The 15,088-nt window shown below is 48.8% G+C and overlaps 4 protein-coding genes across 4 annotated transcripts; 2 read left to right on the forward strand and 2 right to left on the reverse strand.

Moving 5' to 3' along the window:
• Positions 1 to 290: 290 nt before the first annotated feature.
• On the reverse strand, positions 291 to 722 carry LOC134601335 (histone H2B-like). Its single transcript, XM_063445808.1, has one exon. The coding sequence runs from the start codon at positions 720 to 722 to the stop codon at positions 342 to 344; it is 381 nt and encodes a 126-aa protein (XP_063301878.1). The 3' UTR covers positions 291 to 341.
• Positions 723 to 1,000: 278 nt separating this feature from the next.
• On the forward strand, positions 1,001 to 1,411 carry LOC134601336 (histone H2A type 2-C). The gene has a single exon (XM_063445809.1). The coding sequence runs from the start codon at positions 1,007 to 1,009 to the stop codon at positions 1,394 to 1,396; it is 390 nt and encodes a 129-aa protein (XP_063301879.1). The 5' UTR covers positions 1,001 to 1,006; the 3' UTR covers positions 1,397 to 1,411.
• A 971-nt stretch (positions 1,412 to 2,382) lies between these two features.
• On the forward strand, positions 2,383 to 2,793 carry LOC134601337 (histone H3). Its single transcript, XM_063445810.1, has one exon. The coding sequence runs from the start codon at positions 2,383 to 2,385 to the stop codon at positions 2,791 to 2,793; it is 411 nt and encodes a 136-aa protein (XP_063301880.1).
• A 1,825-nt stretch (positions 2,794 to 4,618) lies between these two features.
• On the reverse strand, positions 4,619 to 5,303 carry LOC134601338 (histone H1B-like). Its single transcript, XM_063445812.1, has one exon. It carries the CDS (start codon positions 5,301 to 5,303, stop codon positions 4,662 to 4,664), a length of 642 nt encoding a protein of 213 aa, XP_063301882.1. The 3' UTR covers positions 4,619 to 4,661.
• Between the last annotated feature and the right edge of the window lie 9,785 nt (positions 5,304 to 15,088).

Genomic DNA, 15,088 nt, shown 5'->3' on the forward strand with positions numbered 1-15,088 from the left:
TGGAAAGCCAGTTTTAACTATTGTAGTGTATATATATATATTTTATATTGCTACCCGACGATCTAGGAATATTAAGTAAGGGGTCTATTTGGGCAGGTTTCCATGAATGGAGCAGGTTTTCTAAAGACGGATTTCAGTTTAAGATCCATCTAGCAGGGGAAGGCAATTCAGACCTAGTGGTACAAGACAATCTGAGCAATATGCGAGATTCACTAAACAGTGAATACCGAGAGCAGCAGAGATGATACTAGTGGGTTTATCACGAGGATTAGAGCTCTGACAGACAGTGTGGGTGGCTCTTATAAGAGCCTTTGGGTTTATAGTAAAGTAGAAGAATGCCATTACTTGGCGCTGGTGTACTTGGTGACAGCCTTGGTGCCCTCGGACACGGCGTGCTTTGCCAGCTCTCCGGGTAGCAGCAGGCGCACGGCGGTCTGGATCTCCCGGGAAGTGATGGTGGAGCGCTTGTTGTAGTGAGCCAGGCGAGAGGCTTCTCCTGCGATGCGCTCAAAGATATCATTGACAAAGGAGTTCATGATCCCCATGGCCTTGGAGGAGATACCGGTGTCGGGGTGGACCTGTTTCAGCACCTTGTACACGTAGATGGCATAGCTCTCCTTCCTGGTCTTCCTACGCTTCTTGCCATCTTTCTTCTGAGTCTTGGTCACGGCTTTCTTAGAGCCTTTCTTGGCGGCTGGTGCGGACTTGGCTGGATCAGGCATGATCTACGCTGTTTGCTGGAAATACAATGACTGTCTGCGCGCTCCGGCGGCTCTATTTATAGGCAGGCCATGCAAATTAAGCCCTTCCACTTTCTGTGATGGGATTGGTCAACACAGACAGGTGACGAAACGATGTCATAGTTTCAGCAATTGATTGGTATCCTATACAGCGCGTGTCTAATTGGCTGCTTGCAAAGCCATCCAATCACAGAGCAGAGTGTGTCTATAAATAGCCCGTGTAAAGGGGGGTGAGGTTTTATTATCAGCGAAATTCTAGAACCAACATGTCAGGCCGTGGAAAGCAAGGAGGAAAGACCCGTGCAAAGGCGAAGACTCGCTCATCCCGCGCTGGTCTTCAGTTCCCAGTCGGCAGAGTCCACCGTCTGCTGAGGAAGGGGAATTATGCAGAGCGTGTTGGAGCCGGTGCCCCCGTTTATCTGGCTGCAGTGCTGGAGTACCTGACTGCTGAGATCCTGGAGCTGGCAGGGAATGCCGCCAGAGATAACAAGAAAACCCGCATCATTCCCCGCCATCTCCAGCTCGCTGTCCGTAACGACGAAGAGCTCAACAAACTGCTGGGAGGAGTGACTATCGCCCAGGGAGGTGTCTTGCCCAACATCCAGGCTGTGCTGCTGCCCAAGAAAACCGAAAGTCATAAATCAAAGAGCAAGTAAAGCGGACAGCTGCTCCACCGGTCTAGACTAAAAACACAAAGGCTCTTCTAAGAGCCGCCCACAGTCTCCACAAAGAGCGCAACCATCTTCCTGTATCTACTCTCTCACACACACACACACACCCCATGAACGTGTAACAAGTCAAATAGGAAGCGTTCTCGTCCTGCACTCAGTCCCATTCTGTATACAACATTTCAACTCTAGAACGCGAGCTAGAATCAATGTATACCCATGATACGTGCAGCAGCATCGAGTTAAACATTGGGTCAAGTGTATATAGTGTGCCTGAGCCTCTATTGCTAAGGGGGGAGGGGGGGGGGAGAATCTCGCTTACTTACGGTTGTCCCCCTCCCTGTCTGAACATGCTGCGTGAAACTTTGGATAAGATTCAGCTCTACAGATCCGATCTCTGGCTGCTGGATGCGTTAGCTCTGCCTCAACAGCATGGACTCACGGCCGCACAAGGGGATTATTGTTTCAATGAGTGGCTGCCTGGTAACATTCCCTGCTCTGTCTCATGTAGCTCGGTTATAAGGCGGCTGGGCGTACTGTGAGTCCTTTATCAGACGTGATCACACTAAGAATCCCATGTAAAGAAGCGGGCTCTCTGCATGTGTTAGAGGTGTATGTCCCATCTCCCCTCGGTAAAGCCTACACACTAGTTAATAATTCTATTGGGAGTAATACGGCCATTACTGCCCACTGCCAATCCTATCAACTAGTAGCGTCTATAATAAATGCTGTCAGGACAGGAGGACTCACTGAAGGACTAGATCCCTTCTTTGAAGCAGATGATTTGAGCGGGTATTTTGAATGAGGGGGAGGGGATAAGCAGTTGATTTGAGCGGGTATTTTAAAATGAGTAACTATTTGTGTTCAGCCAATCAGAATACTCCACCCACCTGATGAACCAATGGAAACGCCGTGCCTGGCTATAAAAGCTCGGTCTTGTAAGCGCAGACTTCATTCGCGCTCGTTTTGTTACGATGGCCAGAACTAAGCAGACCGCCCGTAAATCCACCGGAGGCAAGGCTCCCCGCAAGCAGCTAGCCACCAAAGCTGCCAGGAAGAGCGCTCCAGCTACCGGGGGAGTGAAGAAGCCTCACCGTTACCGGCCGGGAACTGTGGCTCTCCGGGAAATCCGCCGTTATCAGAAATCCACCGAGCTGCTCATCCGCAAGCTGCCTTTCCAGCGCCTTGTCCGTGAGATCGCTCAGGATTTCAAGACTGATCTGCGCTTCCAGAGCTCTGCCGTCATGGCTCTGCAAGAGGCTAGCGAGGCTTACCTGGTGGGTCTCTTTGAGGATACAAACTTGTGTGCCATCCACGCCAAGAGGGTCACCATCATGCCCAAAGACATCCAGCTGGCCCGTAGGATCCGAGGAGAGAGAGCTTAAACTCTTGACTTGTTCACACAAACACCACAAAGGCTCTTTTAAGAGCCCCCAAATCTGCACTGGAATGAGTTTAAACACTTTTATATGCACGGTCTTTGTATCCTCTGCACATCACTAAATATCTAGACGTATTCAGTTTCTTTCTTTTCTAATTTATAAACAATGCCCCCCGGGTAGCTATAGTAGCTGCTTGGCTATTTTACCTTCACAGATTTTCAGTGAATAAACTCATCTAGTAGACAGTAGAAGCGGATTACTCTATTTACAAGCGATCATGTGAATTGGCAGCAGGTAAAGGAGTACTTTATATTTGCTACGGCTTGCTTAGAGGAAAAGAATACATGTGTATTTATATACAGCTAGTCATAATGTTTCTAATGAAATGGCTTTAAACTGCAAGCATGTTATAAAATGTAAGCAACAGTAACTATATTCAATACTTCTAAAATCTTGGTAGTCTGTCTAATCTAAATGCACTGCACTAGATCGCAATGTTGAGTGATATAGCGCTACAATTACTAGAAATCGAGTGCTAACTGTGCAGACAAATCGATGTGTAACTAGAGAATGACACGATCTCAATAACCATTGACTCTACATAGGAGAATGTTATAAACTCAGAACTCGATGTGTTTGAGCAGTAGAAGGCAGTTTGTCAGATATAGGGTTGAAGTGATTAGATTGACTCTTTCAGTGAAAAGGTGGGTGGCCCTAAAAAGGGCCTTTGGGTTAGTGGGGTATGCGGTAAGGCCGAGTCAGGGTTTTAACCTCCGAAGCCATAGAGAGTGCGGCCCTGGCGTTTAAGGGCATAGACTACGTCCATGGCGGTCACAGTCTTCCTCTTGGCATGCTCGGTGTAGGTGACGGCGTCCCGGATAACATTCTCCAGGAAGACCTTCAGCACCCCGCGAGTCTCTTCGTAGATGAGGCCGGAGATACGCTTCACTCCTCCTCTGCGAGCCAGGCGGCGGATTGCAGGCTTGGTAATGCCCTGGATGTTGTCACGCAGGACCTTTCTGTGCCGCTTAGCGCCGCCTTTCCCCCTTTACCTCTGCCAGACATGGTTCTGTTTTACTATCTGCCGCAATGATACGGGATACACTGCAACGCTCTCCTTATATACACCACGGGTGGACCGAATGGAGAACTGCAGCACATGGGGCGGAGTTAAGTCCCGCCCTCATTCACATTTTTTTTTTTTCCCCCTCTTTCCTGAAATGGTTCTGTCTCTTGAACATAAAGTTGTGTAAACACGAAGGATGAAACAAGATCGTGATTTTTTTTTAAATCATGTATTTAGTGTTGCTTTGAAAGTCGGCTTATTCACAGCACACGGTATCACTTATTTCATACGGTTTGATCATCTAAATAAGCGCCCGGTTCCCAAGTGAGAGAGGGCGATGGCAGTCCCTTTATTATCACCATGTAAATATTCAGCTCGACAACAGCCTTAATTAGTCTCTGCTTTATCATCTTACTGAACAGGAAATAAAGCCAGTATGGCTACTTTGGATGGTGATATTCTATAGATTATATGCGTTTCTCACTCAATTCTGACTAAAGTTGGCCTTTTGCAGTTTAATGAATCTCCCACAATATCTTGGCAAGGAGGGAATTTCAACTTCCCACAAAAAAAATAATAAAAACATTTTATAAAGAGTAGCACTGACAAGGTACTTTCTATTTACATCCCAACGAGGTATTTTCTAGCACTAGATCCTGCTTTACGAATGAGAAATGGTGTGTGTGACATTCTATAAAATAAACACGTGCCTATCACAAATATAGCTCTTAAAGGACAAGGTGGTGGCTCTTAGAAGAGCCGTTTGGACTTTTAAATATAAATTAAAACAAGATACGAGCAGGGCTTATTTTTTCTTGGGAGCTGCCTTTTTAGCCTTTGCTGGACTCTTAGCGGCTTTGGGCTTGGCTGCCTTTTTAGCCGGGCTCTTTGTTGCTTTTTTAGCCGGACTCTTCACTGCCTTCTTGGGCTTGGCGGCTTTGACTTTCTTGGGGCTCTTGGTGACTTTTTTAGCGGAGGCTGCCGGCTTCTTGGCCTTCTTCGGGCTCTTCGCGGCTACCTTCTTCACTTTAGCCGGAGACTTGGAGGCTTTCTTTGGGGCGGGCTTCTTGACTTTAGCCGGTGCCTTCTTGGGCTTTGCAGCCTTGTCTTTGCTCTCCGCCTGCTTCTTGTTGAGCTTGAAGGAGCCGGAGGCTCCGCTACCTTTGACCTGGACGAGAGTCTCTTTAGTCACCAAGCCCTTGAGAGCCAGCTTGAGGCGGCTGTTATTCTTCTCCACATCGTAACCAGCGGCGGTCAAAGCCTTCTTCAGGGCTGCCAGGGACACCCCGCTGCGCTCTTTAGAGGCGGACACAGCTTTAACAAGGAGCTCGGACACGCTGGGACCGGACGGCTTGGCAGCTTTCTTGGCGCTGGATGCCTTCTTCGGCTGCTTCTTCTTAGAATCGATTTCAACCGCAGGAGCGGCAGCAGGAGCAGTTTCAGCCATGATCACTATTCACTATACCGATCAGTCAATAATTCCGTTCACAGCCGGCTCTCATTTATAGATCTCAAGCTGGCATCCTATAGGCTGATCTAAGCGCGCTCTGATTGGATACAGTCTTATGACACACCCTTCACTTTCCCTTCTCCTGCTTTTCACACACTGCTCTCACTCTGTGTTTCCGAGTGGATACAACTAATAGATTTTACTGAAATAAGAGAACGGATGTCGATGTCATCCATCGTGAAATGTACTAAACTATCTTATCTAGAGTTTATTAGCAGTCTCATGGCTCCCGAGGGCTGTCACAATGTAGTAGAGCTGGGGAAAGCAGACACAACTCGTTTGTGATCAGCTTGATGTTCTCCAGAAACATTATTTCCAGAACTATTTAAATGATATATTTGAAGGCTTTCTTTCTCACTCTTATTCAGGGAAGGGAAGGGACCTGTGTTATCAAGGTGTGTTGTAGCTCATGTCATAAAGAAACAGAGAAGAGGGATGTTGCACCTCGTTTGTTCAGACAGTAAACTCAGGCAGTATGTAGTAAGATCATAGCATATAGTTGATATTTAATTTGCATAATCTTTATTCTATCTATTTATTCATTATCCTCTGAGTCTAACAGCAACTAAAACCAGTTATATATACTCTGGAAGGAAACTCTGCTCTGAGAATTTGCGTCCCTTGGTCATCTTGAGGTAGTGTGATGACCCCCTTGCCGACCTGCCAGTAGAGCGCTTTTTGGAGGGAAGGTTCAGACTTATTGGAGCAATTGCTTCCTGAGAGCCAGGGGGAGCTCCCTTCCATTTGACTGCAGGAACTCCCACTCTTTGATTGGCCCAAGACACAATTATGCTGGAACTATTTTGGGCTTGGCCCTCGTGTGCGGCCAGTCAAAATGTAACCCGGTGGCGATTCAACATTTTTTCATGGATCCTGGCACTATTTTACCAATTCGGATGAGAGCTATCCAGGGTTGTATGATATGTGGGGTGCCTGTGTGGTTTTATTGTATTATGGGGGTGTTTTTGTCTTAAGTACTTTGTATTTGGGAGATAATCAGTTTAGCGGTCAGGTGCTTGGATGGGCACTGTATGCACATGTGACGAAACCAATCTCGCCACATTGTATTGGAGGAGCCTGGTTGCCCGTGTTCTATCAAAAAACCCTACCCCGTGAAAATTCCCTACCCTCGTCACTTCCGGTGACGCAGCCGCACCGGAAGTGACCCTCATCCAATGGAGGAGGAGGGTGTGCGCCGCCGCGCAAGCGCACACCAAATAGGTAGGGATTTTTCACGGGGTAGGGGAAATGAATGCAACAGTGCGCACGCGCGACAAAGTACTCCTGTCGGGGGTACAGCGCGCGTGCGCACGAGTTGCAAGGGAGCGCTTCACAAACCGCGCATGCGCAGTATAGGGGTAGGGAAATTTGATGGCTATTAGCCCTGTGAAATCTCCCTACCCCTATACTGCGCATGCGCGGACTCATCATCAGATTAAAGCCTCTCCCTGCTCCCAACACTCTCAGCCATCCAAGATTGAGGGTGAATTATGGTGGGACGGTGGGTGTTTATGTGCATTATATTGGGGGGTCTGTGCAGACCCCCAATTCTGCACAGACCCCCCAATTCTGCGCAGACCCCCCCAATATAATGCACATAAACACCCACCGTCCCACCATAATTCACCCTCAATCTTGGATGGCTGAGAGTGTTGGGAGCAGGGAGAGGCTTTAATCCGACGATCAGAGTTCGCGCATGCGCAGTATAGGGGTAGGGAGATCTCACAGGGCTAATAGCCATCAAAATTCCCTACCCCTATACTGCGCACGCGCGAACTCTGATCGTCGGATTAAAGCCTCTCTCCCTTGCCACTAGTGCGCACGCGCGCTGTACCTCCGACGGGAGTACTTTGCCGCGCGTGCGCACTGTGGCGTTAATTTCCCCTACCCCGTGAAAAATCCCTACCTAGCCTAGTTGTTGTGCGCCTGCGCGGCGGCGCACACCCTCCTCCTCCATTGGATGAGGGTCACTTCCGGTGCGGCCGCGTCACCGGAAGTGACGAGGGTAGGGAATTTTCACGGGGTAGGGTTTTTTGATAGAACACCCGCCTACTGCCTTTGGATTATGGACCGGCAGCTAAAGGGTTAATTTTACTGTGCAGAAGGATTTATTTCTCCCTTTCTGCACAGCAGTTCGGTAGATTTCATATACCGAACAAACAGCCGTTCACCAACCTTCCCAGAGCCGTGGGAAGCCGGCCGGCGTTGTTAATTGGCCACCCAGGAGCTGGAGTGTGCCTCCTATTTACCTCCCTGAAGCTGCGGTTAACCGCAGCTTAATTGCTTGTTAACTTTGTGCCTGCTGTTACACTTTGCGGCCGCTAGGTGGCGGTGTTCTGGATCTCCCCGGGCAGCCAGCGATTTTCTGCCCGGCTTTCATGCACCAAAATCGGACACTTTTACGTGCAGGCACCGCTGAACCTCCAGCCCCTGGTTCTAATTCGTATGGATTTGGTGAATACAGGGAAATTCGGTGTTTTATGTTTTATGTGAATCCTTTAACCCAGATAGCAATGCCATGGAGCCTGTTCGTATAATTAAAGACTTTAGCTCCATGGCACTTAAACTGTATTTGGGTGGTCTGGGTGCCATTCACCTAATAATGTGCACCCAGACCTGAGCTATCTGGGGATATGTTACATGTCTGTGTTTTGTGTATAAAATGTGTCTTTATGTATTTTAAAGTGATAGTCTGTTTCTGTGTCACCACGTGCATAATGGAGTCTTGCCTTTGTCCTGGGAGATAATTTAATTACTTAATTAATTATCTCCAGGACAGAGAGGAGGAAACCAGGATGCATTGTGGGAAAGTATTGTGGCTGAGTGTACGAAAATTATACATGTCTGTCTGCTGTTACAGTCTTCCATCTGGTCCCCTAGGGGAGTGTCCACCAGGTGGGAGACCTGCATAAATACAGGGGCAGGTAGCCCTGAATAAACAGACCACTGCTTGACCCTCAACACGGAGCCTTGTCTCGTTCTTGGGGGGATTCACTGTATGCTGTTGGAGATTGATTGCTAGGAGTGTAAGCTGATATATGCTTTTCCTGTTCGTCTGCTAGCAACTATTCGTGAGGTTCCAGTTTGGAGTGCTACCTTATTCCCTTGTATGTAGTTCGGGAGTTTGATGCATTCACCTATATCCAATTTGTGAGGTTTGGTGATTTTACAGTAGCTGTGCCTGTCTCTCAGAAAGGGGCATATCGCCTAAACAGATTTTAACCCCTTGTCTGCTGAAACGGTCCGTTACAATTGGTGGCAAGCGGCGAGATCGTTTCTACAGCCAGAAGGACAGCTACAGGAGACACCATTGCTCTGGATTTTACAATTTGAGGGCAACGCATGTCTCAGTACAGCGACCCTGACAGCACCAGCATGGAACCAGCAGTGGAGTTCGATGAGGCTGACATGGATGACCGAGATGCAGTACGCAAAGGCATCTGGTACCAGGCACTGGGTATTGTGGAATACCAGCAGGACGGGAGATTCCCCAAGGAAGAGCAGCGGTTGCAGAAGCAAGTAGCCCTGCGGATGCCCTTCCTGGGAGAGCAGCCCCTGGAGGAATGGGTGAGAGAATTGGAACACCTAGTATGGCAGGAGATGTGGCTGGAGGATGCCTACCAGGCGCTTTGGTGGTATGTTGCACAGTACCTGCCCTGGACAGCCTGGAGTCCTGTTCTGGATCTCCCCGGGCAGCCAGCAATTTTCTGCCCGGCTTTCATGCACCAAAATCGGACACTTTTACGTGCAGGCACCGCTGAACCTCCAGCCCCTGGTTCTAATTCGTATGGATTTGGTGAATGCAGGGAAATTTGGTGTTTTATGCTTTATGTGAATCCTTTAACCCAGATAGCAATGCCATGGAGCCTGTTCGTATAATTAAAGACTTTAGCTCCATGGCACTTAAACTGTATTTGGGTGGTCTGGGTGCCATTCACCTAATAATGTGCACCCAGACCTGAGCTATCTGGGGATATGTTACATGTCTGTGTTTTGTGTATAAAATGTGTCTTTATGTATTTTAAAGTGATAGTCTGTTTCTGTGTCACCACGTGCATAATGGAGTCTTGCCTTTGTCCTGGGAGATAATTTAATTACTTAATTAATTATCTCCAGGACAGAGAGGAGGAAACCAGGATGCATTGTGGGAAAGTATTGTGGCTGAGTGTACGAAAATGATACATGTCTGTCTGCTGTTACAGTCTTCCATCTGGTCCCCTAGGGGAGTGTCCACCAAGTGGGAGACCTGCATAAATACAGGGGCAGGTAGCCCTGAATAAACAGACCACTGCTTGACCCTCAACACGGAGCCTTGTCTCGTTCTTTGGGGGATTCACTGTATGCTGTTGGAGATTGATTGCTAGGAGTGTAATCTGATATATGCTTTTCCTGTTCGTCTGCTAGCAACTATTCGTGAGGTTCCAGTTTGGAGTGCTACCTTATTCCCTTGTATGTAGTTCGGGAGTTTGATGCATTCACCTATATCCAATTTGTGAGGTTTGGTGATTTTACAGTAGCTGTGCCTGTCTCTCAGAAAGGGGCATATCGCCTAAACAGATTTTAACCCCTTGTCTGCTGAAACGGTCCGTTACAATTGGTGGCAAGCGGCGAGATCGTTTCTACAGCCAGAAGGACAGCTACAGGAGACACCATTGCTCTGGATTTTACAATTTGAGGGCAACGCATGTCTCAGTACAGCGACCCTGACAGCACCAGCATGGAACCAGCAGTGGAGTTCGATGAGGCTGACATGGATGACCGAGATGCAGTACGCAAAGGCATCTGGTACCAGGCACTGGGTATTGTGGAATACCAGCAGGACGGGAGATTCCCCAAGGAAGAGCAGCGGTTGCAGAAGCGAGTAGCCCTGCGGATGCCCTTCCTGGGAGAGCAGCCCCTGGAGGAATGGGTGAGAGAATTGGAACACCTAGTATGGCAGGAGATGTGGCTGGAGGATGCCTACCAGGCGCTTTGGTGGTATGTTGCACAGTACCTGCCCTGGACAGCCGAGCATGACAAGCCAGAGGGAGAGGAGTTTGATGGTCCTGGCTTGTTATGGGAGACTTTTGCAGAGCCTGAGTTTGGGAGCGCTACACAAGCCCAGTTCCAGGATCTCTTTGAGTGGAGGGAGAGCAGGTATGACTGGGACGACACTCATAAGATTGAGCAAGACCTGGTCCATCTGGTGACCCGGGAGATGGAGCTGGAACAGGGCTACCAAAATCTGTTCCACTCCAGTGAGAAGGCTCAGTAGGGAAGCGCAGACCCAGATCCAGACCCCTTCAGCTGGGAAGATATTGTACAGTTTTACTGTTTTACTATTGGTTGAAAAGGCAGTAACACGCCTTGTATGTTTTTTTTATTTTTATAACACATGCCTTAACTGCTTTGATCCAGATGTTTATTATTTGTTGGTTTAACTACCATAAAAATGCAGAATGTGACACGGCATACCGCCATATCTTGTTCTTAGGGTATAGTTAGTGAAGACCTGGTGTAACGGACCGTTTCGCTCAGAAGGGGATAAAAATTGTTTAGGCGATAATCCCCTTTTTCATAGACCAGCAACTACAGCAATCACCAATCTCCCGAATTCCAAACTGTACAAATTCACCAACTCCCGAACTGCAAAAACACGAACCCTGGAATCAGCCGAACAGGAAAAGCATACAATCTGCTTACACTCCTGGCAGTCAGCATACAATCCAATTCCCCCAAAGAACGAGACGACACATCGCTTTGAGGGTTAAGCAGGAACTGGTTTACTGAGGGCTACCTGCCCAGTATTTATGCGGGTCTCCCACTTGGTGGACACTCCCCTAAGGGACCAAATGGAAGACTGAAACAGCAGACAGGCATGTATCACTTTAGTACATACAGCCACAATACTTTCCCACAATGCATCCTGGCTTCCTCCTCTCTGTCCTGGAGATAATTAGTGAAGTAATTCAATTATCTCCCAGGACAAAGGCAAAACTCCATTATACATGTGGGGACACAAAACAGACTATCACTTTAAAATACATAAAGACACATTTTATACATAAAACACAGACATGTAACATATCCCCAGATAGCTCAGGTCTGAGTGCACATTATTAGGTGAATGGCACCCAGACCACCCAAATACAGTTTAATTGCCATGGAGCCAAAGTCTTTAATTATATGAACAGGCTCCATGGCAATGCTATCCAGGACCGGTGCTAGGATTTTTAGTTACACAGGCGAAGATGCATTTTGTTTAAAATAAGGTTCATACAAACACAGAAATAATCATACAGAGACATACACACACAGACAGAGACATACATGCAAGCATATAGACATACATACAGAGGCATACCATACATACATACATACATACATACATAGACATACAGAAACAAACATACAGAGACATCCAGGCATACAGACACATACATACATACAGGCATACAAAGACATACACGCATACAGAGACATACCGTCATACAGACACATACGTACAAAGACATACAGGCATACAGACACATACATTTGTACATACAGAGACATACAGGCATACGGACACATACATATGTACATACAGAGACATACACAATTACATACTTACATCAGTTAAATCTTGTCCCCTGGATGCATGCTGTCTGGCTCCTTGGAGTCCTGCCCTGCAGCCCAGCCCCATCACAGGGCGCCAGCCGCGCTGTGTGGTACACAGGGAGCAGGGATATGATGTCATCCATATCCTCGCCCCCTCCACACAGCCTGTGGCAGACACCAGGGTAGGTGCAGTGGCGTACACATGACCCATGGGGCCCCAGTGCGCAAATTGATCCGTGCCCCCCCCCCTCGCTCTTACTCTGCGCGGGCCGGGGCCGCAACTCATGGTGGCGGGCACCTGGTCGCAGGGGTTGCAGGGCTATGACCCCTGCGACCGTGGTCTGTACGCCAGTGCATGGAGATGCACACACAATTAAAGGACCACTACAGACACCCAGATCACATCAGCTCAATGAAGTGGTCTGGGTGTCAGGTCCCTCTAGTTTTAACCCTGCAGCTGAAAACATAGCAGTTTCAGAGAAACTGCTATGTTTCACCGAGGGTTAATCCAGCCTATAGTGGATGTCTCACTGACAGCCGCTAGAGGAGCTTCCGCTATTCTAAAACACTGAACGTCCATAGGAAAGCATTGAGTAATGCTTTCCTATGGGCGGTTTGAATGCGTGCGCTGCAAGAGCATTCAGAGCTGAGAGGCGGAGGGATCCCCAGTGCCAAGGGAGTCCGGTGCTAGAGAAAGGTAAGTGCTGAAGACACACACACACTCTCACGAACAGATGCATACACACCAGCTAACAGACACACACATTTACTGACAGACACACTCAGCGACAGACATACATACACACTCACTTACAAAACATACACTCTCACTGACAAACACACACTCACAAATACACACACAAACACACTCAGTAAGAGACACACAGTAACACACTTACTGACACTCACTAGCAGACACACTCACTGACACACTAGCAGACACACTCACTGACACTCACTAGCAGACACACACTTACACTCATTAGCAGACACACACTGACACTCACTAGCAGACACACACTGACACTCACTAGCAGACACACTCACTGAAACTAGCGGACACACTCACTGACATTAGCAGACACACTCACTGACACTAGCAGACACACACACTGACACTAGCAGACACACACACTGACACTCACTAGCAGAAACTCATTGACACTCACTAGCAGACACACACACTGACACTCACTAGCAGACACACTCACTGACACTCACTAGCAGACACACTCACTGACACTCACTGACACTCACTAGCAGACACACTCACTGACACACTAGCAGACACACACTGACACTCACTAGCAGACACACACTGACACTCACTAGCAGACACACACTGACACTCACTAGCACTCACTGACACTAGCATACACACTCACTGAAACTAGCAGACACACTCACTGACATTAGCAGACACACTCACTGACACTAGCAGACACACACACTGATACTAGCAGACACACTCACTGACACTCACTAGCAGACACTCACTGACACTCACTAGCAGAAACTCATTGACACTCACTAGCAGACACACACACTGACACTCACTAGCAGACACACTCACTGACACTCACTAGCAGACACACTCACTGACACTCACTGACACTCACTGACACTCACTAGCAGACACACTCACTGACACACTAGCAGACACACACTGACACTCACTAGCAGACACACACTGACACTCACTAGCAGACACACACTGACACTCACTAGCACTCACTGACACTAGCATACACACTCACTGAAACTAGCAGACACACTCACTGACATTAGCAGACACACTCACTGACACTAGCAGACACACACACTGATACTAGCAGACACACTCACTGACACTCACTAGCAGACACTCACTGACACTCACTAGCAGACACACTCACTGACACTCACTAGCAGACACACACACTGACACTCACTCTGACACTCACTAGCAGACACTCATTGACACTCACTAGCAGACACACTCACTGACACTCACTAGCAGACACACTCACTGACACTCACTAGCAGACACACACACTGACACTCACTCTGACACTCACTAGCAGACACTCATTGACACTCACTGACACTCACTAGCAGACACACACACACACTGACACTCACTAGCAGACACACTCACTGACACTCACTAGCAGACACACGCATTGACACTCACTGACACTCACTAGCAGACACACACATTGACACTCACTGACACTCACTAGCAGACACAAACACACACACTAAAACTCACACTAACACATGTTTTTTTTTATTAATTTAATCCCCCAGTCTCCTTACCTTTTTGGAGTGCTGAAGGGATTCCCTGGGGTCCAGTGGTGCTGCTGGGCTCCTGGGCTCCTTGGCTGGCTCCCTCCCTGGCTGGCTGGCTCCCTGGCTGGCTCCCTGGCTGGCTGGCTGGCTTGCTCCCTGGCTGGCTGGCTGGCTCCCTGGCTGGCTGACTCCCAGGCTGGCTGGCTCCCGGGCTGGCGGGCGGACGCGAGGGAGCACTCTCCCATGTGTGCTTCCTCTTCAGCTCCCTCGCGCACCGTGTAGGGATGCCGGCGCCGTAAGATGACATCATCTTCCGGCTCCGTTATCAGTATGCGGCGCGCGAGGGAGCTGAAGAGGAAGCACACATGGGAGAGTGCTCCCTCGCGCGCCCGCAGAACCGGGCGCTCGGCCACGCTACAATAGGTCGTCGGTTGGAGGGGAGCGCAGTGCGCTTCCCTCCTTCCGGTCAGCCTGATTTTGCGCCCCCAGGGCCGGTGCGCCCTAAGGCGGCCGCCTGGGCCGCCTTATGGTAGCGCCGGCCCTGTTGCTATCTGGGTTAAAACATTCACATAAAACATAAAATACAGAATTTCCCTGCATTCACCAAATCCATACGAATTGGAACCAGGGGCTGGAGGTTCAGTGGCGCCTGCACGTAAAAGTGTCCGATTTTGGTGCATGAAAGCTGGGCAGAAAAGCGTTGACTGCCCGGGGAGCTCCAGAACACCGCCCCCTAGCGGCCGCTAAGTGTAACAGTGGCCGCCCAGTAACATTCAATTAAGCTGCGGTTAACCGCAGCTTCAGGGAGGTAAATTGGAGGCACACTCCAGCTTCTGGGTGGCCCATTAACAACGCCGGCCGGCTTCCCACGG

Source organism: Pelobates fuscus, chromosome 3, assembly GCF_036172605.1.
Source record: "Pelobates fuscus isolate aPelFus1 chromosome 3, aPelFus1.pri, whole genome shotgun sequence".
In the NCBI taxonomy this organism is placed as follows: domain Eukaryota; kingdom Metazoa; phylum Chordata; class Amphibia; order Anura; family Pelobatidae; genus Pelobates; species Pelobates fuscus.

What these genes read in the sequence shown, in the direction of transcription:
- LOC134601335 (XM_063445808.1), bottom strand. Translation starts at nt 722, where the DNA reads ATGCCTGATCCAGCCAAGTCCGCACCAGCCGCCAAGAAAGGCTCTAAG.
- LOC134601336 (XM_063445809.1), top strand. Translation starts at nt 1,007, where the DNA reads ATGTCAGGCCGTGGAAAGCAAGGAGGAAAGACCCGTGCAAAGGCGAAG.
- LOC134601337 (XM_063445810.1), top strand. Translation starts at nt 2,383, where the DNA reads ATGGCCAGAACTAAGCAGACCGCCCGTAAATCCACCGGAGGCAAGGCT.
- LOC134601338 (XM_063445812.1), bottom strand. Translation starts at nt 5,303, where the DNA reads ATGGCTGAAACTGCTCCTGCTGCCGCTCCTGCGGTTGAAATCGATTCT.